Here is a 26573-nt window from a genome sequence, read left to right as displayed (position 1 = left end):
CAACTTTGGGAAAGAGTAGACGGGCCTCTTTGGCTTCCGAAGGACTGTCGATCTCTCCAGGTTTAAAAGTTCTCATCGAGCCTCACAGATTGGATGAGTGGTTTGAACCATTGCCCTGGTGGTAAGCACCCCAGTGGATTACCAAACATGCGACCTTAATTGCGTCTCCCTAGAGCACAGTAGGGATTATTAGATCACATTGGGCGAGCTTAGAGTTTTGACCTCTTGAGAAGAGCCCTGTACATTCTCTTCTCAAGCGCTCTGATGAGAGAAACATCACCAATTAGGGTTCTTAAAACAACCAACGTTAATGGTCCCTCTGTTTAGGCAGCTGGAATCCAAATCTAGGGCATCACCTGCAGGAGAAGACTCTCCCTGTGTGCTCTGGGGTGTCTGTCTTTTCTCGTTGCAACATCTCTGCGCCGGACCTCCCTTGGAGAGCACTATGTTTGGGCCTCAGCCTCACTTTGGGCCTCGGAGGTTCACCAGGCAGGGACTTCACATCCAGAGAAGCTCTCTGGTCTCGGTCAACTTTCTTCTGCTATTCAGCTAAACACTTATCAATAGTGCTGTCCCGGCTTTCCTTTGGTTGCTTTATGCTTCATATGCTTTTGGGCAGCCTCTGATTTTAAATATTTTCAGGTCTGTGTGTACGAGGTCTGAGGTAAAATGAGGTAGCATTTGATAGATTTTGTTTTCTGGCCCATCAGCTTCTGTCCATCTGTTTAATTTAGAATAGTCCATTGACCTTGGGTGAGGTGATTGATGTGTATGTATTCATTCTAGCAGTTTTGCTTTATATTTGTGCATGTTGTGTGTGATTGTGTATGTGTATTGTGTTCAGTTTCTTCGTTCTTCCTGTGTTACATCATTGCCTGGGGTGTGGCTCTGGTGTGTGTTGGTGTTTGAGAGGAAATGCTGGTTTTAGATTTGTGTGTGGTTGTCACCGACATTTTTGTCACAGTACCTCATGAAGGGCTTTTTGTGGTGGTGGTGGTGTTGAATTGTGATTTCATTTTTTCTTGTTTGTGAATTTTTTAATTCTGCATCATATCTGATTGATATTTTTCCCAGGGAAAAGAATTATAACTTTGTAACTGACAAAAATATCAATCACATATGATCGGTAAATAAAGAATCCCCCGACTAGAAGTTTAGTTCTTTGACCTCTGGGGTTGCTGTGTTGGAATGGACTTGATGGCTGTGAGGGAGGATGGTGACGTTGACCAACATTTCTGTTGAAGTTCAAGGCTTTGTCCATCACAATTAACCTTTGTAATAATCATTTACAACTGAATCCTGCCAGTAATCCTCTCTACCTTTCCTCTCTCAGAACAATCATGATAGGCATTAGTTTCTCATTAGAGAACTATGGTTTGCTGAGAGATCCCAAGTAATTCACTGCACCACGTGGGATTTTAAGGGATTAAGAGTATTGATTATGATCCTTAATCCTTTTACCAGTGATAGAAGCACCACCAACCAGAAGTAACTATCTCATCATTAAAGTGGGTGAAGCCCAAATCCAAGGCATCAACCAGAGGAGAATGCTCTGTCTTCTTTTGGGTCTAGGGCCGGTTCCTCATCACCTGGTAACATGTGAGAGCGTGTCCTGCCTTAGAAATCTGCCTGTATCTTAGCATCTGCCTTACATTGTGTGTAGGAAGCTCCCTGGTAAGAGACTACAGGTCCAGGGATTCAACCTGACCCATACTTCTATCCTGGATGTAGTCAACTTTGTAGTATATCTCCAGGTTGCTCTCACCTAGAATCCCTTGAGAAATGAAAGTTCTGTTCAGCCACACCTCAGAGAAACTCCCTTTATATCTATTTCCTTGGGGTTGTGAAGGGATGAGTGCTTGGATGTGCCAGACACAGCTGCCTCAGAGAGCTCCTGACCTCTCTATCTCCTTTCTTTATGCAGAGACATCAGACTTCTCTCTGCTCACATCTCTAAAATCCCTTGGTAGATGATAGGATCTGGATCCACACCTCAGAAAACTCCCCGGACATCAATCTGACAAAGATTGAGAAGGGATTGAACAGTACTACCCACACCCTGATCCTTTTACTAAGGAATGTCTTCACACAAGATTCCATTATAGCAGATCCACTCATGGAAGCCACATTATATCATCAAACAATAAAATTAATCAAACTCAGGTGCAAAGGCAATGATGACAGAAAGATATAGGGGATGACAAGCCTCCCCATATCTCTATACCCTGTTTATGCTGAGTAGCGCAGCTGAATGCACTCGGATGAACACACCCTGGAATGCATGCAGCTCCTGCAAAACAGAAAGGCTGATGTTCAAACCGTGATCTTCTGGTTTGCATCCCAAAAGATAAACTACTGAAACAGTCCAGCATCCCATCATGTGCACCACCCCGCCATGGTTTCTGAAGGGGTGAATAGTGCCTGGAGCATGTAACTTGTTCTTCTCTGTGGAGCACCTGGTGGGAATGGCCTGTACATCCATTCTAGGATCCCGCGTAGTCTCATAAAAAAGTAAAATAAACCAAACTCTGCACTATTGCATCCCTTTCACCTCATTGCCAACCTGCAGGACACATTAGGACGGATCCCAATTTCCCTCCAAGCTAATCACCGGTTCTCAACCTATGGGTCACCACCCCTTTAGTGGTTGAACGATTCTTTCACAGGGTCTCCTAAGACTATCGAAAAACACATATTTCTGAAGGTCTTAGGAAAAGACTCTGCTCCTCTATGCATCTTCTAGGGGCTCTGTGCACATGCATATACCCCCACACACAAGTACCCGGCGTGAGGACAGTTACCCATGCTACACCATGCTTCAAGACCAAATGTCATCTATTTGTAATTAGAAATAAATGTTCCACAAAGTGTGATTATGTATTGTTTTGTGATTAATCACTATCCTTTAATTATGTTCCATTTCTAAAATGAAATACCTGTATGTCTGATATTTACATTACGATTCAGAACAGTAGCAAAATTACCGTTATGAATGAAGTAGCAACAAAAATAATTTTATGGTTGGGGGTAATCACAGGAGAAGGAACTGCATTAAAGGATCGCGACATTTGGAAGGTTGAGAACCAGTGCTATGCATCATAGGCTCCCAGGCTTATTGGTATCACTCCATGCCCAATTCCCAGGAACACAGAAAGAATATGCACACTCTTGCTGACAAATGGAAATTTATTTCCTGTAGCTTATGATGCAGGTTAAAGTATTACAAAATCTTTCTCCCATTATACAAGGAATAATTGCAAACTATGTAAGGATTCATCAAGCATAAATTCATTCTTCCCTACTATCCCTTGGTAGAAAGATAAACTTAGGGGACTACCTGCTGGTCAGTGGTTCTCAACCTTCCTGATGTTACGACCCTGTAATAGAGTTCCTCATGTTGTGGTGACCTGACCCCCCAACCATCAAATTATTTTCATTGTTACTTCCTAAATGTAATATGCTACTGTTATGCATCATAATGTAAATAGCTGATACTCGGGATGTATTTTCATTGTTACAAATTGAACATAATTAAACACACTTAAAGCACAGTGATTAATCACAAACAATATGTAATTATGTATTGTGAAATATTTACGTGTTTTCCGATGGTCTGAGGCCACCCCTGTGAAAGGATTGTTTGACCCCCACAGGGATTGCGCCCCACAGGTTGAGAACCGCTTCTGTAGGGGATGACTGTATCTGTCTGTTGGCATTGGATCAACGTCTTTGTCACCATTCCACATTTGGTGTCCTGACATTTCACTTCCTGCTCCCTCAGGAAATTTGTTGAATCCAAAATATTTCCAGAGAGTCTGAGACTCCTCACATGAACCGTCTGGTCCAAATAAGAAGCAAAAGAGTTCAGGCAGAACAGTGGCAGCTGCAAAACACCACTACACCGTGCTCACAGTCTTGTTGCACCAGTTTGAAGAAATCCTCAAAAAGAGCAAGTTAAGGTCTGTAGGAAGCATCCAGCTGACCAAGGTGTTTACTAATGGGTGACTATTTAGTCCCCTGAGCCTCTGTGTCTCTGCAGACAAAAGTGTTGCAAACTGACTATTTGTGACTTTGCTGCTAAAAAGCATTGAGGGATAACTCAGTTAATAAGGATCCCTTTGAGGCTCTCTTGAATCTTGCATATCCCTGTGATTGTCTTTGAACCTGGTGCTTTTATTATTCTAAGGTTAAGAAACTGTGACTAGTTGAGTTACATTTGCATAGATAAGAGTTTAGGAATGTTTAAGTGCTTTGATGTTTGTTTTGTAACCAAGTCCTGTGTAAGAAGAGTATATATACCAAGCTTTGAATGTACTGGCGACTTTAGTCTATTGGATTGGAGTCCTCCCTGTCCCATGCTTTGTACACAGCTCTTTCTTTTCCTTTCATCCACACGCCTCAGTTCAAACCCAGCTTGATGCTGGATAGCTGGTCTAATCCCCCGCAAAGGTCCAGTCCCAATAGAGTTCAACTGCCTCCAACAGAGAAACGGTTTGCATCATCACCAATTAGGGTAGCGATGAGAAGATGGGGCATTCCAAAACACTTAGAAAAATCATTGTCATTTTATGTCAGAGAACGTTATCAGTCATCCTCCTGGGCATCACTTCCATTACCCTAAAGACATTGCTGTGTTAGAGAGACTATATTCGGCATCGTAGAACTACAGCATTGGGATCTACAGCATAGGTATATTTGATTGAATATATACAGTAATATAATTTTATATATAATATATTTTATATATAATTTTATTGGTAGAACTCTTATACCTCTTATAAAAATCCATACACATTTGTGCATATGTCGCCACCATCATTTTCAAAACATTGTTTCCTTCTTGAGCCCATGCTCTCAGCTCCTCTTTACCCCCCTCTTTCCCCCACTCTCCCACCTTTGTGGGTTAATGATAAATTATAAATTATTTTCACATCTTACACTATCTGCTCTCTCTCTTCACCCACTTTTGTGTTGTTCGTCTCACTCAGGGGTGGGGTGGGTTCTACATCCATCCTTGTGATGGTTCCCCACCACCTCCACTTATGTGCACACCAAAACTCTTACCTCATGGTATCGCAACACCCATGATTGCTTCTGAAGATTTATCTGTCCTGGATTCCTTGTGCTGAGAGCTCTCATCTGTCCCTGTGTCTTCATGAAAAGAGTCAATCCCATATTTCCCTGGGGGAGAAAATTGTGGTTTTCAACTCTCAACCTTCTAGATGACAGCCCAACACAAAAGTCGCAAGACCATTAGAGCTCTAAAATATATATAATTGCATCACTACCAAACTACAGAAAATCCTGTCCCGTCCAAGTAGACATAGAGAAAGCCCCACCGCAAGTAGATGAGATATGCACAAAAGACAAGACAGACAGCTGCTGCAGGAACCGTGAGTGCAGAAAGGTACAGGGATAATGAGCTCCGACGTCCTTATACCCTGTTGATGCTGAGTACAGCAAACAGGTGCACGATGACGACTGCACCCTGTATGCACTCAGCCTATGAAATACAGGAAGACTTATGTTCAAACCCTGATCTCCTGGTTTGTATATTGATACAAACACTGGCAACAGCCACCCTGTCCATCATAGGCAGCCAATATCTCTGATATCTGAGGACATAAATGTTTGAAGCAGATAAATTCGTCCTTCCCTGTGGAGCACCTGGTGGGATTATTCTACAGATCTTGTGCTTATCTGCCCATTACTTTCTTCAAAGCCCCACCAGGGATAAGGTGCTATGCAACGATGCAATAGGGTCCCCCAAATGACATCAGGAAATAACTGAAGTATCCCCTAGGTGCATTACTGAAACCAGGCGTCCTGGTACTTGCGAAGTTGGCCAAAGCCCAGCTTTGAACGTGGTAATATTGGAGGTAAAGAAGAGGGAGACCAGTGCCCCCAAATGTGGATGCCCATTTCTTCTGAGTGTGCAACCACAAACCATGTCATGAATAATTAATGTTCACTCAGGCTGCAAGAGGAATCAATACCACAATGAATGGCTTTACGGAGAGATGTTTATTTGAACGCAGTGTACACAAATTTACCCCTGCTTTGAACAATGTGTTTCAGTGGCTTGGAAGGAAAGGGGCTGGTCTCTTCTCAACAAGGGGGGTTCTGAATTTCTTGGAGAGTTTCCTAGGTGGTGGAATCCAGGTTGCAGTGAATCGAGAAGATGCCCAAGATCAGACCTTCAATTCCAAAAACATGGTGCCGTCCTGCCATCCTTTATTGAGGGGGGTCAGCATCCAGTCTGCTGGAATCTTTCTTTCAATGCCTTCTACAAGGCAGGTGAAGCAAGCGAGGGTTGACTTGGGTGAGGGTGATGTCTGATGCATCCTGAAATCTTCACATCTGAAGGCGACTTTATCACAGAGAAGATTCCTGACCCTCGTGTACCTCAAGAACAAATCACTTAGGCATAGGGAACATGAACGCTTTAAAATGGGGCAAGGCACCCACAGCTGGACGTTTTGGACTGACAAGATAGCGTGAAGGAGATGATGGCATCAGCTGTCCATTTGGATGAGGATGGCATGCAATGATCTGTCAGTACCTCTGTGGTTACAGAATTCTACAGAAATGACCCCGTTGGGCATCAGGATCACCATCACCTCCTCCAAGACAGGGAGGAGAGCTTCCTAGTGCAGCATTCCTTGGGGGCCCAAGTAGCAATGCAGTGGGACAGGGAGCTCCAAGAACTTGCAGTGAGGGTTGGTGTGCTGCAGCAGCTGCTGCAGAACATCCCAGGACACGGAGTTTCCACATAACATCAAGGTGACCAGCTGGGAGCAGCGGCCCAGTGCATTCTGCAAGGCCCTGAGGTCAGGGTCCTGGATCCCACAGCCAGCTAAGTTCAGGTGCATAAGGGTGGTGGAGACAATCTCTAGCAGCCCCGGAAGGAATGCATAACTTGAGCTAGGCCTGGATAGACCACACAATACCAGGGTCCTTAGGCGGCTGGTACAGGGGCATAAAGACAGGTAAGTCAAGTCCTCGTCCAAAAGCACACAATCAGTCAGGCTGAGGGTCAGCAAGGGAGATGGCAAGCGTGTGAGCAGCCGGATGAGGCAGCCCCTGGGCAGGCAGGCAGATTCCAGGAAGAGGTGCTGGAGCTGATGCAGATTGAGGAGCTGAGAGGTGAATTGGGCAAGGAGTTGCTCCACGTTGCAGTCTTTGCCACAGTCCTTGCAACCCAAGATGACTCCAGAGAGAAAGAGGGTCTGCAGGTGACCCATCTGCGCCAAGTAAGGAGCAAACCAGTTGAGGCTGTGCAGGTCCCATTTGCCATGAATTTCCACCTCCTGGACACAGTCCAGCTGCACCACCTTCAGGATGTCCCCAAGAATGTGAAGTTGTGGGAGAGGTCCAAGAAACGCCACCTTCCTGCAGCACAGTGTTGGCAGGGCCTTCTTCTGCTTGACCCTTTCAATCAGGAAGGTGAGCAGTACCTCTGAGGTAGCTTCCTCAAACCACAGGTCTGTGAGCACCTCCACGAAGGCCAGGGGCTGGTGCTTCCCTCCTGATCTGGAATGGGGTCCTTTTTCCATCTGAATTCTGCGGGGTGTGTCCTCAGACTCTTCTGATGACATCACAGAGTCATTAGATGGGGCTCCAGCCCAGACATTCCAGAAGTTGGTGCCAGTTTGCAGCTGTAAATCCAACACTTTCAGTTTGCATCTCCTGTGCTGAGCATTCTGGGCAAGCAGGATATCAAGGCCATCGAGTGCAGCCTTTAAGATGAGCTCTCGAAACACACAATCCTCCAACAGAGCCCCAAGTGGGAGCTGTGTGAAGGGCCAGTAGTGCACCATGGCCTTCACCACCTCACTGTGTCCCTTGGCAACGGCTGCCATGAACAAGGGAGGGAAGAACTGTGTGGGCAGCCACTCAAGAGCGGCAATGGCTGAGGCCTCATTCTGCAACACGCCCTGGATGGTCAGGTCTTGGAGCCTGAATGGGTTCCTGCTGCTCATGGTGATCAGTCTGCTCCAAGAGGATTCCTCACCTGTGGATGGGAAAACAGGTCTGCTCAGATCTCAAGGAGAGCCACTCTGTGGACCCCGCCATCCGACAACCGTGTCCTTCTCCCATGTTAGCCTCAGAATCATTTACAAATAGAGGGCTTTCATGTTAATGATACATATTTAACGCACAGTGGAGGGACTGAGAAGGCTCAGATTTCATTCCTGACTCTTACCCTTGATAGCTAGTGGCTAACGAATCCAAGCTGGGCAACTCAGATGACAGGCTTCTTCTTCAAAGGACGTTGAGACTGACAACTCCCAGAGAAGCAGGAGGGATGGCAAGATTCTGTCTCAAGTTCCCAAACCTTCAGGTCAGAAGACTGGCCTAGGAGAGAACAAAGATCATTAGCTTTCAGAGAGTCCTTTTAAATCATACGACCACCCCCACAAAGACGCTATCTTCACCCTCATGGGTTGATCGCAGTAGGGCTCAGCATGGAATTTTGACTTTTGGAAATCTGCTCAACCAGGTTGATGCCATCAGAACTGACCAACCCCTGAGAATCCAGCCCCAACCCTGTTGACACAAGCCCTCAGCCATCTCTGTGCACACTGTGCGTGAGAGAACATGGAAAACTTTGGAGTGTTAGTAGATTAGAGTGGATTTAGCAATTGTTTCCAGAAAAGGCTGCATCACCAAAATTCTCATATGTGCAGTATAGTTTTTCCTTTGCATTTTCATGTGGGTAGCTCATTTCCCAAAGCAAAACCTTAAACCCACTGACTCTCTTCTGACTTTGAGAAACCTTATGGAAGCAAAATGCCTCTTTGGGTTCCTAAGGACTGTCAATCATTCCAAGAGAGCCTGTGCTCATGCATCATCACAGATCAGATTTGAACTGCTGACCTAACGGGGGGCAACCCAAAGCCTAAAAAAATATGCCACCGAGATTGCATCCCTCTCAAACACAGTAGGGATTCGTGGACACCACTGGGTGTCTATGCAGCATTGCTCTCTGGAGAAGAGTCCAGCACGTTCTCTCAGATTTTAAGGGAGATTATGAGAGTAGCGTCACCAACTGGGGGTCTTAAAACCCCCAAGATGTGCTGTATTATTGTTCATTTGTATACAATCCAAATCCAGGACCTCAGCTCAAGGACAGGTTTCTCTCCCTGTGTGTTCTGGCCCAGTTCCTTGTCTTCTTGCAAAATGCCTAGGCTTGACTTGCCTAGGGATCACAGAGTCTTTGAACATCAGCCTTAATGAGCTCAGGAGCTTCACCAAGCAGGGGCTGCAGGTCTACAGAGGCACCCAGATCCAAGTCACCTGTCTTGCTGCAGACAGATCCTGCTTCTCTCTGCCAACTTTTCTCCAATCCCTAGCTGGGTGAAAGGTTCTGAATTCACACCTCAGGAACCTCTGCTTATATCAATCTGGTAAAGATTAAGAAAGGATTAAGGAGTGCTATCCTACACAGAATCCTTTCAACTTGGACCAGCTTCCTAAAGGATCCCATCATAGCAGATCCAATCAAAGCTACCACAGTTTAATGTAATAAAGGAAATAAACTGAATCCAGTGTCATTTCATGCTATACCCCCTCATGGCTATACTGTAGAACATGTTACAACTGCTCTCTAGTCCACTCAAGGTTACATATCACAAGCTTGTACACTTATTAGCCCTCGTGTGAGCAGTCTTCTTAGGAAAACAGAAAAGTTACTCATACACTTTCTGGTCATTGAAACCTTTTGTGGGAAAGCTGAAATAAAGTATCAAAATCTTACAGTCACTGTCCCTGTCCATGAATGGTAGCCACATAGAACAGAGTAAACTGCCCCTACGTGTTTCCAATGCTATAATTCTTAATTAGAACAGAAAGCCCCATATATAAAGTACAGGCATCTCTTTTGCAATGAATGGGCATTTCCATTTAACCTCAGTGGGCAGAATGACCTACTTTGGTTAACGCTGCTGTATGTCTTTCTGGGAGCAGACTGCCATCGGTGTGAACTGCAGAGTCTGGTGGTTTTGAAGCCTCCAACCCTTGATTGATGGAGGAATAAGCCAACACTGGAGCCCAGCTCCCAAACTGACATCCTTACATACCTGCCACGCTACGGAGCACCTCTACCCAGCAAGATGAGAACATAATGGACCATTGCACAAAGACAAGATATTAAGACACATCAAGTCCCTGAATAGATTCTGAGGTGTGAAGGGGATTGAGGGTGAGCAGGACACCTTAATCTGTTTACCCTTCTTATATGGAGTAGAGGAAACACATCCATATATTCAAAACACAATATAGAAACACTCACTTCACGTAGGTCTCCAAGAGGGCCAAGATGGGTACCCCGTGTACAAACGCCTAGTTCCCTCCCGACTTCATTCCTCAGAACCACTTAGAGAATTTTCTGCTTTCTCCCTGTTTCAACTTTCAGTTCCAGATGCTGGCAAAGCTCACATTTCAGTCTTGGACTCTTACCGGTATTCAAGCAGATCCAGTGGATGATGAATCCAAGATGGCAGGTCCAATGGCAGCCTTCTTCCTCAAGTGTGTTGAGACTGACAACTTCCAGAGAAGCAGGAACGATGAAACGATTCTGTCCCAAGTCCCCAAACCTTCAGGTCAGTGGAAGGGTCCAGGTCCAGAACAAAGCTACAGAGCTCTCACGGAGACCTTTTAAATCATGAGGCCACACCCACAAGGTAGCTCTCTTCCCCGTCATTGGCTGTTCAAAGTAAGTCTCAGCTTGGAATTGATGGCATTTTATGAAATCCCATCAACAAGGATGATGCCATCGTAAAGAACCAATACCTTAGAATCAAGACCTGGCCCTGTTGACAGAAACTCTCAGCCATCACACCTTCCCCACCGAGATTGAGACAACATAGAAAACTGTGAGGAGTGGGTTATCTGCTGAGAGTGGATTAAGCAATAGGTTACCGACATGGCTCTAGAGCCGAGAATCTCACATGTGTGACAGGGTTTTGTCCTTATGGGTATCCATCTGTGTAATTAATTTCCCAAAGCACAACATTACTTGAATTCTGTGCCTCTTCCAACTAGGAGTCAACTATGGGAAAGAACTGAAGTGCCTCTTTAGCTTCCTAATGACTGTCGATCTCTCCAGGAGTAGAGGCCTCATCAAGTCCCTCAGATTGGCTGAGAGCTTTGAACCAGTGACTTGGTGGTAAGCACCCCAGTGGATTACCAAACACGAGACTGCAATTGCATGTCCGTAGAGCACAGTAGGGATTATTAGGTCACACTGGCCGTGCTTCAAGGATTGACTTTTGGAAAGAGCCCTGTACATTCTCTTCTCAAGTGCTCTGATGAGAGAAACATCACCAATTAGGGTTCTTAAAACAACCAACATTAATGGTCCCTCTGTTTAGGTAGCTGGAATCCAAATCTAGGGCATCACCTGCAGGAGAAGACTCTCCCTGTGTGCTCTAGGGTGTCTTCCTTTTCTCTTTGCAACATCTCTGCGCTGGACCTCCCTTGGCGAGCACTGTGTGTTTGGGTCTCAGCCTTAACTAGGGCCTAAGAAGTTCGCCAGGCGGGAACCGCAGGTCCAGAGAAGCTCCCTGGTCTAGGTCTCCTTTCTTCTGCTATTCAGTTAAACACTTATCAAAAGTACGGTCCCGGCTTTCCTCTGGTTGCTCTATGCTTCATATGCATTGGGCTGCCTCTGGTTTTAAGTTGTTCCAGGTCTGGGTGTATGAGGTCAGAGGAAGCATGAGGTAGCATTTGATAGCTTTTTTTTTCTGACCCACCCGCTTCTCTCATTCCTTTAACTTTAGAATTAGTCCATTGATCTTGGGTGAGGTTATTGATATGTATATTCCAGAAATTTTGCCTTATGTTTGCACATGTTGTGTGAGAGTGTGTAAGTGTATTGTGTTAAGCTTCTTTGTTCTTCGTGTATAACATTTTTGCGTGGGGTGTGGCTCTCCATGTGTGTGTTGGTGCTAGTTAGGAAATGATCGCTTCAGACTTGTGTGTGGTTGTCACTGATATTTTTCTCACAGTATATCATTGAGTGCTTTTTGTGGTGGTGGTGTTGTATTTTGATTTCATTTCTTCTTGATTGTGAATTTTATTTCTCCCTCTTATTAGATCAATATATGTTCCAGGAAACAGAACGATAGTCTCATTACAGAGAAAAGTACCAATCACATATGAGGGGAAATACAAGAATTCCCAGACTAGAAGTGCAATTCTTTGCCCCATGGCTTTGCTGGGTTGGAATGGGCTTGACGGCCAAGAGTGAGGTTGGGGACAGTGACCCATCTATGTGTTAAGAGATCAGGCTTCGTCCATCACAATTAGCCTTTGTAATAATCACTTACAACGGAATCCTGTCCGTAGTCCCCTCTACCTTTCCTTTCTCAGAACAGTCGTGATCCTCAGCAGTTTCTCATTAAAAACCCATGGTTTGCTGAGAGATCTCAATTAATTCACTGCAGCACATAGGATTTTAAAGGATTAAGGGTTTTGACTAGGATCCTTAATCATTTCACAGTGATAGAAGCACCACCACCCTGAAGTAATTGTCTTATTATGGTGTGTGAAGCCCAAATTCAGGGCACCTACCTGAGGAGAATGCTCTGTCTTCTTTTGGGTGTGGGACCGTTTCCCAGTATACTGACAGCATATGAGAGTGTGAACTGACCCTGAAATCTGACTGTATTTTAGCATCTGGCTTTGCCTGGGTCTAGGTAGATCACTGGGAAGAGATTGCCAATCCAGAGTCACACCCTGATCCACACCCCTTTCCTGGCTGCAGACAGCTATGTATTCCATCAGCAGGGTGTGCTGTCCTTGAATCCCATGAGAGATGAAAGTTTATTTTAGCCACACCTCAGAGAAACTCGCTTCCTTTCTATTTCCTTGGGGTTGTGAAGGGATGAGTGCTTGGATATGCCAGACACAGCTGCCCCGCGGAACTCCTGACCTCCTCATCTCCTTTCTTTCTGCAGGGAGATCAGGCTTCTCTCTGCTCACTTCCCTAAAATCACTTGGGAGTTAGAAGTTTCAGGATTGACTCCTCAAGAAACTCCCCCGACATCCACGTGACATAAATTGAGGAGATGCTAAGGAGTACTATCCCACCCTGATCCTTCTACTAAGCAATGTCTTCACACCGGATTCCATTATAACAGATCTATTCATGGAAGCCACATTATTTCACAAAACAATAACACAAACCAAACTCAGGTGCGAAGGCAATGAGGACAGAAAGATATAGGGAACGACAAGTCTCCCCGTGTCTCTATACCCTGTTTATGCTGAGTAGAGCAACTGAATGCACTCGGATGAACACATCCTGGAATGCATGCAGCTCCTGCAAAACAGAAAGGCTGATGTTCAAACCGTGATCTTCTGGTTTGGATCCCAATAGATAAACCATTGATACAGTGCAGCATCCCATGATGTGCAAGACCCCTCCATGGTTTCTGAGGGCGTAATTAGTGCCTGGAGCATGGAACATGTACTTCTCTGTGGAGCACCTGGTGGGAGTGCCCTGTAGATCCGTTCCAGGATCCCACGTTGTCTCATAAAAAATAAAATACACCAAACTCAGCGAGATTGCATCTGTTCCCCCTCCTTGCCAACCTGCAGGACACATCAAGCCGGATCCCTAGTTGCCTCCCGGCTGAACTTGACCGGTTCTCAATTGATGAGTCTCGACCCCTTTAGTGGTTGTACGATCCTTTCACAGGGGTTCCCTAAGACTATTGGAAAACACATATTTCTGAAGGTCTTAGCAACAGAGACACCGCTCCTCTATTCGTCCCCTGGGTTGTCTGTCCACATGCACATACACCCACATACTAGTGCCAGGTGTGAAGACAGTTACCCATGCTACACCATGCTTCAAGACCAAATGTCATCTATTTGTAATTAGAAATAATTATTTCACATAGCATGATTACGTATTGTTTTGTGATTAATGGCTATCCTTTAATTATGTTCCATTTGTGAAATGAAATTTCTATGTGTCTGATGTTTACATTATGATTCATACAGTAACAAAATTACCATTATGATGTAGTAAGAAACATTATTTTATGGTTGGGCGTCATCCCAGTAGAAGGAACTGTTTTATATGATCGCGATATTTGGAAGGTTGAGAACCAATGTTATGCATCATAGGCTCCCGGGCTTATTGTTATCACTCCATGCCCCCTTCCCAGGAACACAGAAAGAATATGCATACTCTTGCTGACAACTGAAAACTTATTTCCCGTAGCTTATGATGCAGGTTAAAGTATCACAAAATCTTTCTCCCATTATACAAGGAATAATTGCGAACTATGTAAGGATTCAACAAACATAAATTCATTCTTTCCTACTATCCCTTGGTAGAAAGATAAACTTAGGGGACTGCCTGCAGGTCAGTGGTTCTCAACCTTCTTGATGCCATGACCCTTTAACAGAGTTCCTCGTGTTGTGGTGACACCAACCATCAAATTATTTTCATTGTTACTAACTTAATGTAATCCGCTACTGTTCTGCATCATAATGTGAATATCTGATAGTCGGGATGTATTTTCATTGTTACAAATTGAACACAATGAAGCAGAGTGATTAATCACAAACAATATGTAATTATGTTCTGTGAAATGTTTACGTGTTTTCCGATGGTCTGAGGCCACCCCTGTGAAAGGATTGTTTGACCCCCACAGGGGTCGCGCCCCACAGGTTGAGAACCGCTTCTGTAGGGGATCACATTATCTCTCTGTTGATTTGGATCAAAGTCTTTGTCACCATTCCACATTTGGTGACCTGACATTTCACCTCCTGCTCCCTCAGGAAATGTGTTGAGTCCAAAATATTTCCAGAGTCTAAGACGTCTCACATGAACCGTCAGGTCCAAATAAGAACCAGACGAGTCCAGGCAGAGCAGTGGCAGCTGCAAAACACCACCACACCGTGCACACACTCTTGTTGCACCAGTTTGAAGAAATCCTCCAAAAGAGCAAGTTAAGGTCTTTAGAAAGCATCCAGCTGACCAAGGTGTTTACTAATGGGTGACTATTTAGTCCCCTGAGCCTCTGTGTCTCTGCAGACAAAAGTGTTGCACACTGACTATTTGTGACTTTGCTGCTAAAAAGCATTGAGGGATAACTCAGTTAATTGGGATCTCTTTGAGGCTCTCTTGAATCTTGCATATCCCTGTGATTGTCTTTGAACCTAGCGCTTTTATTATTCTAAGGTTAAGAAACTGTGACTGGTCACATTACATTTGCATAGATAAGAGGTTAGGAATGTTTAAGTGCTTTGATGTTTGCTTTGTAACTAAGTCCCTGTGTAAGAAGAGTATATATACCAAGCTTCCAATATACTGGAGACTTCAGTCCATTGGATTGGAGTCCTCCCTATCCCATGCTTTATACATAACTCTTTCTTTTCCTTTCATCTGCACGCCTTAGTTCGAACCCAGCTTGATGTGGGATAGCTGGTCTAATCCCCCTGCAAAGGTCCAGCCCCCAATAGAGTTCAGCTGCCTCCAACAGAGAAACGGTGTGCATCATCACCAATTAGGGATAGCGATTAGAAGATGGGGCATTCCAAAGCACTTCGTCGTTGCACGGTTACGTGGATGAAAAATCATTTGTGATCACAATAAGGAATTAGTGGATGATTTCTAATCAGCGCAGGTGTGCCAAAAGGACAAGCTTATCTATCTTGAAAGAAATGTGACCAGATTGCTGCTTACAGGCTTGGATGATGGGATTTCAATTGACATACTTTGGACAGGTTTTGGGGAGGGATCATTCCCTGGAGAAGCACAGGGAGACTAAAGAAGTCCCTTGACGTGATGAATTGATGGAGTGGCGGCAACAAGGGCCTGAAACTTACAGTCGTGAGGATGGAACAGGAGTGTGCAGTCTTCCCTTCTGTCGTGCATGGGGTCCCTGCGCATCAGAGGTGACTCAGTGACACAGAACAACAGCGACGTCGGCCATCATTGAATTCACACTGTTCTCTGTGAGATAACAGGGCTGTTCGCATCCCTCCATGGTGATTACAGGGCAGTCATGGGGAGTGTAATTTACCTGTGATCAGCGCAAATGGGCTGTGTGCTTTCCCTGTCAGCTCTAGTCTACTACAAAGCAGGTGTGCACAACTGAAGCTGTGATGCGATTCCATCATATAGCACAGGGTTATATTATTTACAATCAATGGATTGAATGGAAGTTGTGGAACGTAATGGGCACTGATTTAGAAGCTTACTTCTTCGGACGTAAAGCTTTAAGAACCCAGACATTGTTCTTTTGAGGTCCAGGCACCCACGAATTACTACGTTATACTATGCTATTGCACTTGTATCTTCAGAGATCTCTTCTCTTGAGGAAGTGGAGCATCAAGCAGGAAGATGTCCTAAAAGCTGACTGTTCTTAGAATGGGGCAAGAATTAAGTGCAAACTCACTCACCATTCATGCATCTAAATTTTATATATATATATGATTCACTTAGAAAAATCATTGTCATTTTACGTTACAGAACGTTATCAGTCATCCGCCTGGGCATCACTTCCATTACCTTAAAGACATTGTTGTCTTAGAGAGACTATATTTGGCAGTGTAGAACTGTCCCTGTGAGTCTCCAAGGGATCTACGGCATAGATATATTTAATTGTATATATACGGTAACATATATATATACTATAACTTTATTGGTAGAGCTCTTACACCTCTTATAAGAATCCATACATCAATTGTATCAAGCACATTTGTACAAATGTCACCACCAACATTTTCAAAACATCGTTTCCGACTTGAGCCCGTCCTATCAACTCCTCTTTATTCCCCTCCTTTCCCCACTCTCCCACCCTCCAGAGTTAATGATAAATAATAAATTATTTACATATCTTACACTGTCTGCTCTCTCCCTTCACCCATTTGTTTTTAGTTTCCTTCACTCGGGGGTGGGGCGGGGGTTCTATATCCATCCTTGTGATCGGTTGCCCATCCCCTCCACTTCTGCCCACACCTCAACTCTACCCTCATAGTATCGCAACACCCATGATTGCTTCTGAAGTTTTATCTGTCCTGGATTCCTTATGCTGAGAACTCTCATCTCTCCCAGTGTCTTAGTAAGAGTACTCAGTCCCATATTTCTCTGGTGGAGAAAGGTCTGGATTTGAACTGTCAGCCTTCTAGATAACAGCCCACATATAAGTCGTTACACCATTAGCGCTCTAAAATATATATACTTACCTCACTACCAAACTACAGAATATCCTGTAACATCCAAGTAGACATAGAGAAATCCCCACCGAAAGTAGATGGGATATGCACAAAAGATAAGACAGACAGCTGCTGCAAGAACCGTGCGTGCAGAAAGATACAGTCCAAACTTTATATCCCATTCATGCTGAGTACAGCAACCAAGTGCACTCTGATGAATGCACCCTGGAATGCACTCAGCCCATGCAACGTAGGAAGACATGTGTTCAAGCCGTGATCTCCTGGTTTGTATATCGATACAAGCACTGGCAACAGCCACCTCTTCCATCATAGGCAACCACGCATCTCTGATATCTGAGGTCATAAATGTTGTTTGAAGCAGATAAATTCGTCCTTCCCTGTGGAGGACCTGGTCGGATAATTCCATAGATCTTGTGCTTATCTGCCCAGAACTTCCTTCACAGCACCACGTGCGATAAGGCACTATGCAACTATGCAATAGGACTCCCCAAATGACATCAGGGAATAACTGAAGTATCCCTTAGGAGCACTGGGAGGGAAGAGGGTGAGTGGGTTGGAAAGGGGGAACTGATTACAAGGATCCACATGTGACCTCCTCCCTTAGGGATGGACAACAGAAAATGGGGTGAAGGGAGACGCCGGATATGGCAAGATATGAAAAAATAATAATTTATAAACTACCAAGGGCTCAAGAGGGAGGGGAGAGCGTGGTGGGAGGGGAAAAAAGAGGACTTGATGCAAAGGGCCTGAGTGGAAAACAAATGCTTTGAAAATGATTAAGGCAAAGAATGTACAGATGTGCTTTATACAACTGATGTATGAATACGATGGATGGTGATAAGAGTTGTATGAGTCCCTAATAAAATGTCTTAAAAATAACAAATAAATAAATACAACTGCAGTGTTTCTCTTCATTGCTAAAAAAAATAAGGAAGGAAAGAGAACGAAAGAGAGGAAGGAACAAGAAACTGTGTCACATCCACACAATGGATCCTGCGCTTTCCTGAACACGGTGGATAAAAGGATGAAACCCCGCGAGACATGGGAGGACCTGGAACCCGTTAGGCTGAGTGAAGTCAGTCCATCACAGAAGGATAGGTATTGTGCGAATCCACCTGTATAAGGAAAGACACCAATTAAACAAATCTTAGAGGCCGATTCAAAACACGCTGGTAGAAAGTCTGCCTACGGTCCCTAATGCAGAGAGCACTGTCCTTATAAGCACTTCGTACCATCCAACTGGAAAGAGACCTCACCTCAGCGAGGGTCATCCTATGGGAAGGAGGAACAGGGTGAAGACCATCCACTTGATGCTGTACAGCATCGAGACAAGGCTGGGACAAAATCAGCAGGCCCTCCACAGGACTGAGAGGGGAACCTTACTGGGCAATCAGATTAAGACCAGGGCAGGGGGCATGTCCATTTCAGAGGAGGCACTGACCATTCTGTTGGTGGGTCAATGGAGAGGAGCATCCTCATACGGGGAAGGTGTGCTAAACAGTAATTATAGGAAATTAAGGGAGGAGTACACCCAGTTCTATGATCCTGAGTAGAAACGTTTGAGTAACATTCTATGAAAAGCTCATTGATCCATGCCACGGACTAAGGACTATGATGACCCCAGGTGCTGACCGTACAGGGAACATGGCTTCACAATAGAAGAACTCGGTGTGGAAGCCTGACTGAAGGCCGGGGAACATCTCAGTCAGACCTTGCTGTGGCTTCTGACTTAGGACTGAGATTCCTTGATGGGAGTGCTAGCAAACAATGGCCACCCCACACGGTGAAAATGGCCTGCTTTGGACTTTGGGTGGGACCCCTGGCTTCTTGGGTGTCCAATCAAATGGCTCCAGAACATCCATATATTTACTACTCAGCTCTCTCCTTGCATTCTTCTGACAGGTATGAATCTGATCGACAAGGTGCCACCCTTGTAAAGAACGTTACAGGAAATGCAACCCTGACTCAATGAAAACAGAGCTTGATCATTTCAGCATCCAATGCATGCAATGAAACCACGCACAGATTGTGGTTCACACCTGCACTGGGCTCACATACACTCTTCTCCATATTACCTCGCTATCTAAGCCAATGGATCAATTAATGCCTCTGTCAGCACAATTGCACAATACCCCAAGGGGATGACGGTTAATGTTTTCATTTTGCTTTGTTTGTTCGTTTTACACTGTGTGTTTTCTTTGTTTGTTTTCCACAAACAAATCAAAACAAGGCCCCCCAGTAAACCGGTCTGGTTTATAATCAGTGGACAAGCTGAAAGAGTGGAAGCATCGAGATAATATCTGACGCAACGGTTTATCAGTGACAGAGGATGGAGAGGGTGAAGGGAATAGGAGAGCAAGTAATGAAAGTAGGAGGGGGGCACAGAGTCGATTGTGAGGATGCATATGCAACCCTTTTTAAAGGCAACCAAACTATGGAGGTGTATGATATGCGATATTTATATCAATAAAACTATCCAGGCAGGCTAGGTTTTGCAATGTCAGAATGGAAATTGTGTCAAATATGAATAGGTAGTGATGTGATACAGGCTACATTCTTCCACTGACGTCTTCCCAAATATTCGTTTGTTTTTAAAAATCATTTTATTGGGAGCTTACACAACTCTTATCAAATTACCCCATAACCACAGTGTGGGTGTCAACCTTTGTGTTAGTGTTTATTCCTACAATAGTGTTCTCATACAGTATTTGTGCTTTTGAGATTGACTGAGCACAACACCAGAAGTTGTAAACGATGACTCACTTCGTGGGGTAAGTGGAGGCTGTGTCAGTCCCGAGGGGCAGTTGCTCCCTGTGGTGTAGGCTCCCTAGGTGTTGGAAGCACCCTGATTGTGGTTGCTCTGGCGTGTGCTATAGGGATTGAGATAGACAGATGTATATCCAACAGGACAAAACTATATGTAGACCTGAGATTGAGCATGATGATTCTGTGTCAGGTGACTAATGTTTAGCCTCCTCCTCCTACACTGCCTTTCACATGTTCCTTTATGTTCTTAAATGAATCCCTTGTCAACACATGCAGTCATGGAGAAGGGTTGAGGTGATGTGTCAGCATGTCCTAGCGTGCTCAGGGATTGGTCTGGTATAATGCACTGGTCTTGGTGGTGAGGTTGATATCACATGATGAAGTCCAGGTGGAGATGTACTGTGAGCCAGGGAACTCGGAGGTAATTTCCTCATGACCATGGTCTCCCCATGTTTAAGGATTCTATGAAACTCTATGGCTTTGAACTGGATCTGGTCATGATCATCTTTGAAAAACATGGGATATATCTAAGGGCCCCAGAGCAGGGAATATACAGGCTACCAGATCTAAGAAAGGGAGCAGACACCATGGAGAACACAAAAGATGAGTGGAACCTGTTAAAAGAAAATATGTGTACATTAAAATATTTCCTCAAAAGATTAAAACAAGAATCCACACACTGGGAAAATATATTTATTGATAAAATAATGGACAATAATGAAATCCCATGTAATAACCAAAACTATATCTCAATTAATAAAAATAAAAATTTAAAAATAAAGAACAACAAATGATTGAAGGGGTAGAGATAGTGGAACACTATCCATTGCTGGTGGGCATTTAAATATGTACAAACACATTTAGGAATCTGGTGATTCCTAAAAGAGCTGGCAATAGAAATAGCATACAACCCAGCAGTGCCATTTGGGGGCATACACCCCAAAAGATATAAGAGACCACTGAGGATCAGATGTATCTTGTCCTATGTTTGTTCCAGCAGTTAAAATCACAAAACCTAGGGATTAAAAGTCAATGTCAAAAAACCCAAAATTGTCATAACTGAACCAGTATGTCACAGCATAATCAATGGAGAAATATTTTAAATTGTCAAGGATTCTTCTCTTGCCTGGATCCACAATCAATGGTATGGAAACAGTATTCAAAATATCAAAAGACATTTTATCCTAAGGAAATCTGTTGCACAACACCTTCTTGAGGTGCAGAACAGCAAGATAGTCCTTTGAGAATTAAGGTATTCCTGACCAAGCCATGGTATTCTCCATGGTCTTCTACACATATGGAAGTTAGACACTGAAGAAGGAAGACCATAGTAAAACCGGTGCACTAGAATTCTGGCGCTGGAGAAGATCATTAAAGGTGCCATGGACAGCTAAAATGACAAACCAAAATGCCTTCATAAAAGTGTGGCCAGTGTGATCCTTAGATGCATGGAGCGCAAGACTTCTCCTGAACGTACTTTGAACATATTGTCAGGAAAACCAGTCCCCGCAGAAGGGCTTCCTGCTTGTCAGAGTGGAGGGTGGATAAAAAGAGGAAAGCCCTCATGGAGATAGATTGACACGGTGGCTGCATCTATGGGCTCAGGAATAGGAACAATTGTGAGGATGGAGACGACTGGTCCGTGTTGGTTCTGTTGTGAAGAGGGTTGCTACGGGTGGGGTGTGATCCTACAGTAACTCACACCAACATCAGTAGTTATGCTCAAGGTTTTTATTATCATGATCATTAAATATTTTGCGACTCTTATCACAATCCACACATCCAACCATTGTGTCAAGCACATTTGTGCATATGTTGCCAACATCATTTTCAAAACATTTTCTTTCTACTTGAGCCGTTCATATCAGCTCCTTATTTTTCCCTCCCTCCTTTTTGAACCCTTTGTTATAAATTATTATTTTCATGTCTTACATCATCCGCTGTCCCCCTTCACCCACTTTTCTGTTGTTTCTCCCCCTGGGAGGGAGTTACAAGTCGATCCGAGTGATCGATTCCCTTTTCCTCCCCACACTTACACCTTACCCTCTTGGCATCCCGACTCTCATTATTGGTCCTACGTCTTTATCGATCCTGGATTCCCTGTGTTTCCAGCTCTGATCTTTATGAGTGTACATCCTCTGGTCTGGCTGGATTTCTAAGGTAGAAATGGGATCATGATAGTCAGGGGGAGTGGGCAGAAGCCTTAAAGGACTAGAGGAAAGTTGTATGTTTCATTCATACTGCACCCTGAGTGTCTCAACTTCTCCCCGACACACCTTCTGTAAAGGCATGTCCAATTGTCTACAGATGGGCTTGGGGATTCCACACTGTGCATCCTCCCCACCACCCGCTGCACCCCTATTGAAATTAGTATGATTTTGCTCTGGGTCTCAAATGCCTGTAAAATAATCCCATTGACACCTCATGATCACACAGGCTGGTGTCTTTCCATGTGGACATGTTTGCTTTTCAGCTAGATGGCTGACTGTGTATCTTCAAGCCTTTAAGTCTCCAAATGCTATATCTTTTGATAGACGTGCACCATCAGTTTTCTCCAACACATTTGCTTATGCACCCACTTTGTCTTCAGCGATCCTGTCGGGAAGGTGAGCATCACTGGGTGTTCTTAAGTTCGGCACTCTTGCAGCAGGAGAAATGAATAGCACGGGTGCATGGCTTTGGAACATGCGTTTATTTTCTACTATTGCAAGTGGTAGGAGACAGAAATGTGGGGCAGGGCTCTCGGCACTTGTTTTCTCCCTGGAAAGGAGTCAGCGGAAAGTCATGTCGCTTTTTAGCATCGGGGACACCTGCAGTCCTGAAGAACTCCATGTGCCTGGGCATCCACGTCACCTAGATCCTGCATATGCCCACGGAAGGGGCCGTGGGTGACAGGGATGTATTTTGCTCCTGGCTTTGATTCGTGATATGGGTGAGCACATCTGCTACCTGCTGCTGAATCTCCTTTTCCATCACTTTCAGAAGATGGATGTGAAGCAATTAAGGCTTGACTTCAGGAAGGCTGATCACGTTAGATGCATCCTCTGACCGATACCTCCAACCTCCTTCGTCATCATGGCAAACATGACCTCAAGCTCAAGAACTCAATCCAAACCGCTCTAATTTAGGAAACACTAGTCTTTCCAAATACGACATTGGGATCCCGAGGTAGAAGTCAGGATTGAGAACAGATGGCAAAGGGTTGTGGCACTAGTTGTCCATACGGATGCAGATTGCATCGCACAGGGTGCGACAGTGCCTGTAAGCAAGGCGTATTCTTTGGGGTCCATGGAGCTGCAAGGTCAGCCTCAGCTGCTCCATCACCTCTGCAAGGGTATGCCAGGGCAGAGTTAACTGGGGGTCCATGTAGCAATTGAGGGGGACAGGAAGCTCTAGAAAGGCAAAGTTGCACCTTGGGAACGTGTGAAACAGCAGGGTCTGTAGGACAGCCATGGACAACAGGTTTCCGCAGAGTTTCAAGGTTCTGAGCTGAGAGCAGTGACCCAGAGCAGGCTGCAAGTAATCGCAGTCCGAGTCCGTGATGCCACAGTCCGCCAAATCCAGGTGGACCAGGGTGGCTGAGACTCTGTTCAGCAGAGCAGGGAGGAACTCGTAATTGGAGCCAGGCCTGCGTACACCACTCAAGTCAAGGGATTTCAGGTGGCTGGTGCAGGGACATGAGGACAGGTATGTCAAGTCCTGGTCCATAAGCAAGGAACGGCGTATGTGCAGGGTCTCCAAGGGCGCCTGCAAGCATCTGAGCAGCTGGTGGAGGTGGTTACCAAAGAAGTTCACAGAGTGCAGCATGAGGGTGTGGAGCTGATGCAGACTGAGGAGCTGAGTGGTGAATTGTTGAAGTAGCTTCTGCACCTCGTCCTCATCGTTCTCCCCGGGGACGATGCAATACAGGGTGCATTCAGAGAGGAGGAGTGTATGCAGTTGGACCATCTGGGACAGGTAAGGAGCGAACCAGTTGAGGCTTTGCAGGTCCCAGCTACCAAGCAATCTCATCTCCTGGACAGAGTCTAGCTGCACTACATTGAGGATCTCCCCAAGAATGGGAAGCGGGGCAACATTCCGAACAAGCTCGAGCTTCCTGCAGCACAGGTGTGGCAGGTCCTTTGTCTGCTTGACCCTTTCGATGAGGAAGGTGAGCATTTCATTTGGGATGTCTGCCTGAAAGCACAGGTCAGTGAGCACCGTCATGCCAGCCAAGGCTGGATATTTCTCCACTGACCTACATTTGTCTTCTTTGAGGATCTGAGTCTTGGGATGGGTGGACTCTGGATCCTCTGATGACGTTACAGAGGCAGTAGACTGGCGTCCAGCCCACACTTTCCAGAAGTTGGTCCCAGTGTTCATTTGTAAATCCAGCACTTTCAGTTTGCATCTCCTGTGCTTAACCTTCTGGGAAAGCAGTATAGCAAGGCCATCAAGGGCAGCCTTTAAGATGTCAGGGGGAGACTGACAATCTTCCATCAGAGCCCCCAGAGGGAGCTTGAGGAAGGGCCACACCCCAACCATGGCCTTCACTGTCTCTCTGTAATCTCCGACAACAGCTGCCACGAACAGGGGAGGGAAGAGCTCTGTGGGCAGCCACTCCAGAGAGGCAATGGCTGAGGCCTCATTCTGCAACACGCTCTGGATGGCCAGGTCCAGGAGCCTGGGTGGGTTCCTGCTGCTCATGCTGATCAATCAGCTCCAAGAGCGATCCTGACCTGTGAATGAAGAGAAAGGGTCTGCTCAGTGTTCTGGGAGAGCCAATCTGGTTGTCCTAGCCCTCCACACTCTGGACTCCACTGTCATCCCCTTAGCCCCTCAGAGAGGAGCTCGCTGACCATGCTAATCTTTCCAGTAACTCACACTGGTAGAGGCTGGTCCACGTGGGCTTAGATTTCAAACTGGATTCTTTTTCTTCTGACTCAAGTTGACCCAGAGGCTGTGGAATCCAAGATGGGCAGTCAGGAGTCTGATGGCAGACAGTGACCTCAGCAGCTGGGGAGGTGAATGAAGCAAAAATAAGTAGGAAATTTGGGGGACACTACCTCAAGTTTCAAAGACTGAGAGTGAGACGAAAGGGCCCGACATTTCAGAGCTAGGGAACACTTATCCATGGGACTGGAGGTCTCATCCTTTCAGCTCAGGGGCTCTGACAACAGATGGTTTTGCCTCTCTGGATTCATCTGCATCGCTCATTCCCTAGATCATGAATGCAGAATATTCAAACATCACAACAGAGTGAAATCATCTGGAAATAGAAATTCCACTCAAAACTTACTTTCTGAGTAAGAAGCCGGATGTCCGCATTCACTTTTTAAAAATTTCTTTTAATGGAAGACAGATGTTTCTTTCCTTTTATTAAATACGTTTATTGGGGACTCTTACATCTCTTATCGTAAGCCACACATGCATTCATTGTGTCAAGCACATTTGCAGGGATGCTAATATCATCGGTTTCAAAACATTTTCTTTATACTTGACCCTGTTTATATACAATGAGAGGGAAACCAATCCATGTACTTATATCTATATGTTAAGAATTAAGGTTGCCGATGGACATGGGGCCTAGATTCAAGTACTACCTCAACAAAAGTCACTTGGTCCTAATTATCTGCATTCTGTGATGCTCACCTTCCCGATACCATAACGTAAGATGAAATGTGGGCATAAGCAAAGGTGGGGAAAGCTGCCTGTCTATGAAAAGATATAGCATTTAGGTGTTAAGGGCTTAAAGTTAAATAAGCAGCCATCTAGCTGAAGTGGTTTTCTTGATTTGACTGTTATTGATAACTTATTGAAAATGAAATGTTCTGACTGAAGCCCTTACCTAAAAGACATTTTGTGGGAGTTCATTATCAGCAGGCAAAAGCAAAGCTGGGGCCATGAAGCTGAAGACTTGAATCAGATGCAGGAGAATGCAAATATAACCTCAGACACATTCCACTTGAATGTCAAGAGCATCTCAACAACAGATGTGATCAAGTGAATACGATCGACAGAAAACTGGACCAGCTATAGCATGACATCAATAGTATCATGTATGAAAGAAAAATCCTTCACAAAACAGAAAAGAATGAATGACCTAGCTGGACGCAAAGGAGACTCTGAATCCTGACATTGGTAGAAGCATCGCTAAAGCCAATGGAAGAAACCATCAAGAGCTGAGCATAACATGTAAAACAGAAGACAAATTACACTATTATAGTGAGATATGCTGCTCAAGGTGAAAATCACCAGTGACAATAGGAGGTCAAAGAGGTGGTAAGAGGAGGCCATTCCGTGCATGTAACAGATAAAGGAGAGGTGGGAAGGAGCTGAGACCCAGTTAAAGCTTTGTCTTACATAAAAGCAGGAAAAATAAAGGCAGAGCCAATTAAATACAGATTCGTTTGGGGTTTCCTCCTTTCGACAGAGAAACTAAACATAAATAGTCATTTCTGCCAAGATCTTTGTTAATAGCTTTGGAATAAAAAAGGGACTTTTTTTATCCATCACGTCATCATTGAGGAGGACAAAAGACTAAGCTTTCGCTCATTTACATGTCTTAGTTTACAGGAGACTTCCCTTAAGTCTACACTCTCATTCTGCCCCTGTGCTTCAGCATC

General features: G+C 44.8%; 2 protein-coding genes across 2 annotated transcripts; both read right to left on the bottom strand.

Annotated features, from left to right (window-relative positions):
• Positions 1-6647: 6647 nt before the first annotated feature.
• LOC142436281 (melanoma antigen preferentially expressed in tumors-like) lies at positions 6648-7820 on the bottom strand. Its single transcript, XM_075540038.1, has one exon. The coding sequence runs from the start codon at positions 7818-7820 to the stop codon at positions 6648-6650; it is 1173 nt and encodes a 390-aa protein (XP_075396153.1).
• Positions 7821-23178: 15358 nt separating this feature from the next.
• LOC142436286 (PRAME family member 12-like) lies at positions 23179-24174 on the bottom strand. Its single transcript, XM_075540043.1, has one exon. It carries the CDS (start codon positions 24172-24174, stop codon positions 23179-23181), a length of 996 nt encoding a protein of 331 aa, XP_075396158.1.
• Between the last annotated feature and the right edge of the window lie 2399 nt (positions 24175-26573).

The sequence above is a fragment of the Tenrec ecaudatus genome, unplaced genomic scaffold (genome assembly GCF_050624435.1).
Source record: "Tenrec ecaudatus isolate mTenEca1 unplaced genomic scaffold, mTenEca1.hap1 Scaffold_1941, whole genome shotgun sequence".
Taxonomy (NCBI): Eukaryota; Metazoa; Chordata; class Mammalia; order Afrosoricida; family Tenrecidae; genus Tenrec; species Tenrec ecaudatus.
The sequence above is the reverse complement of the archived record's forward strand: the minus strand, read 5'-3'. Positions and strand labels throughout refer to the sequence as shown.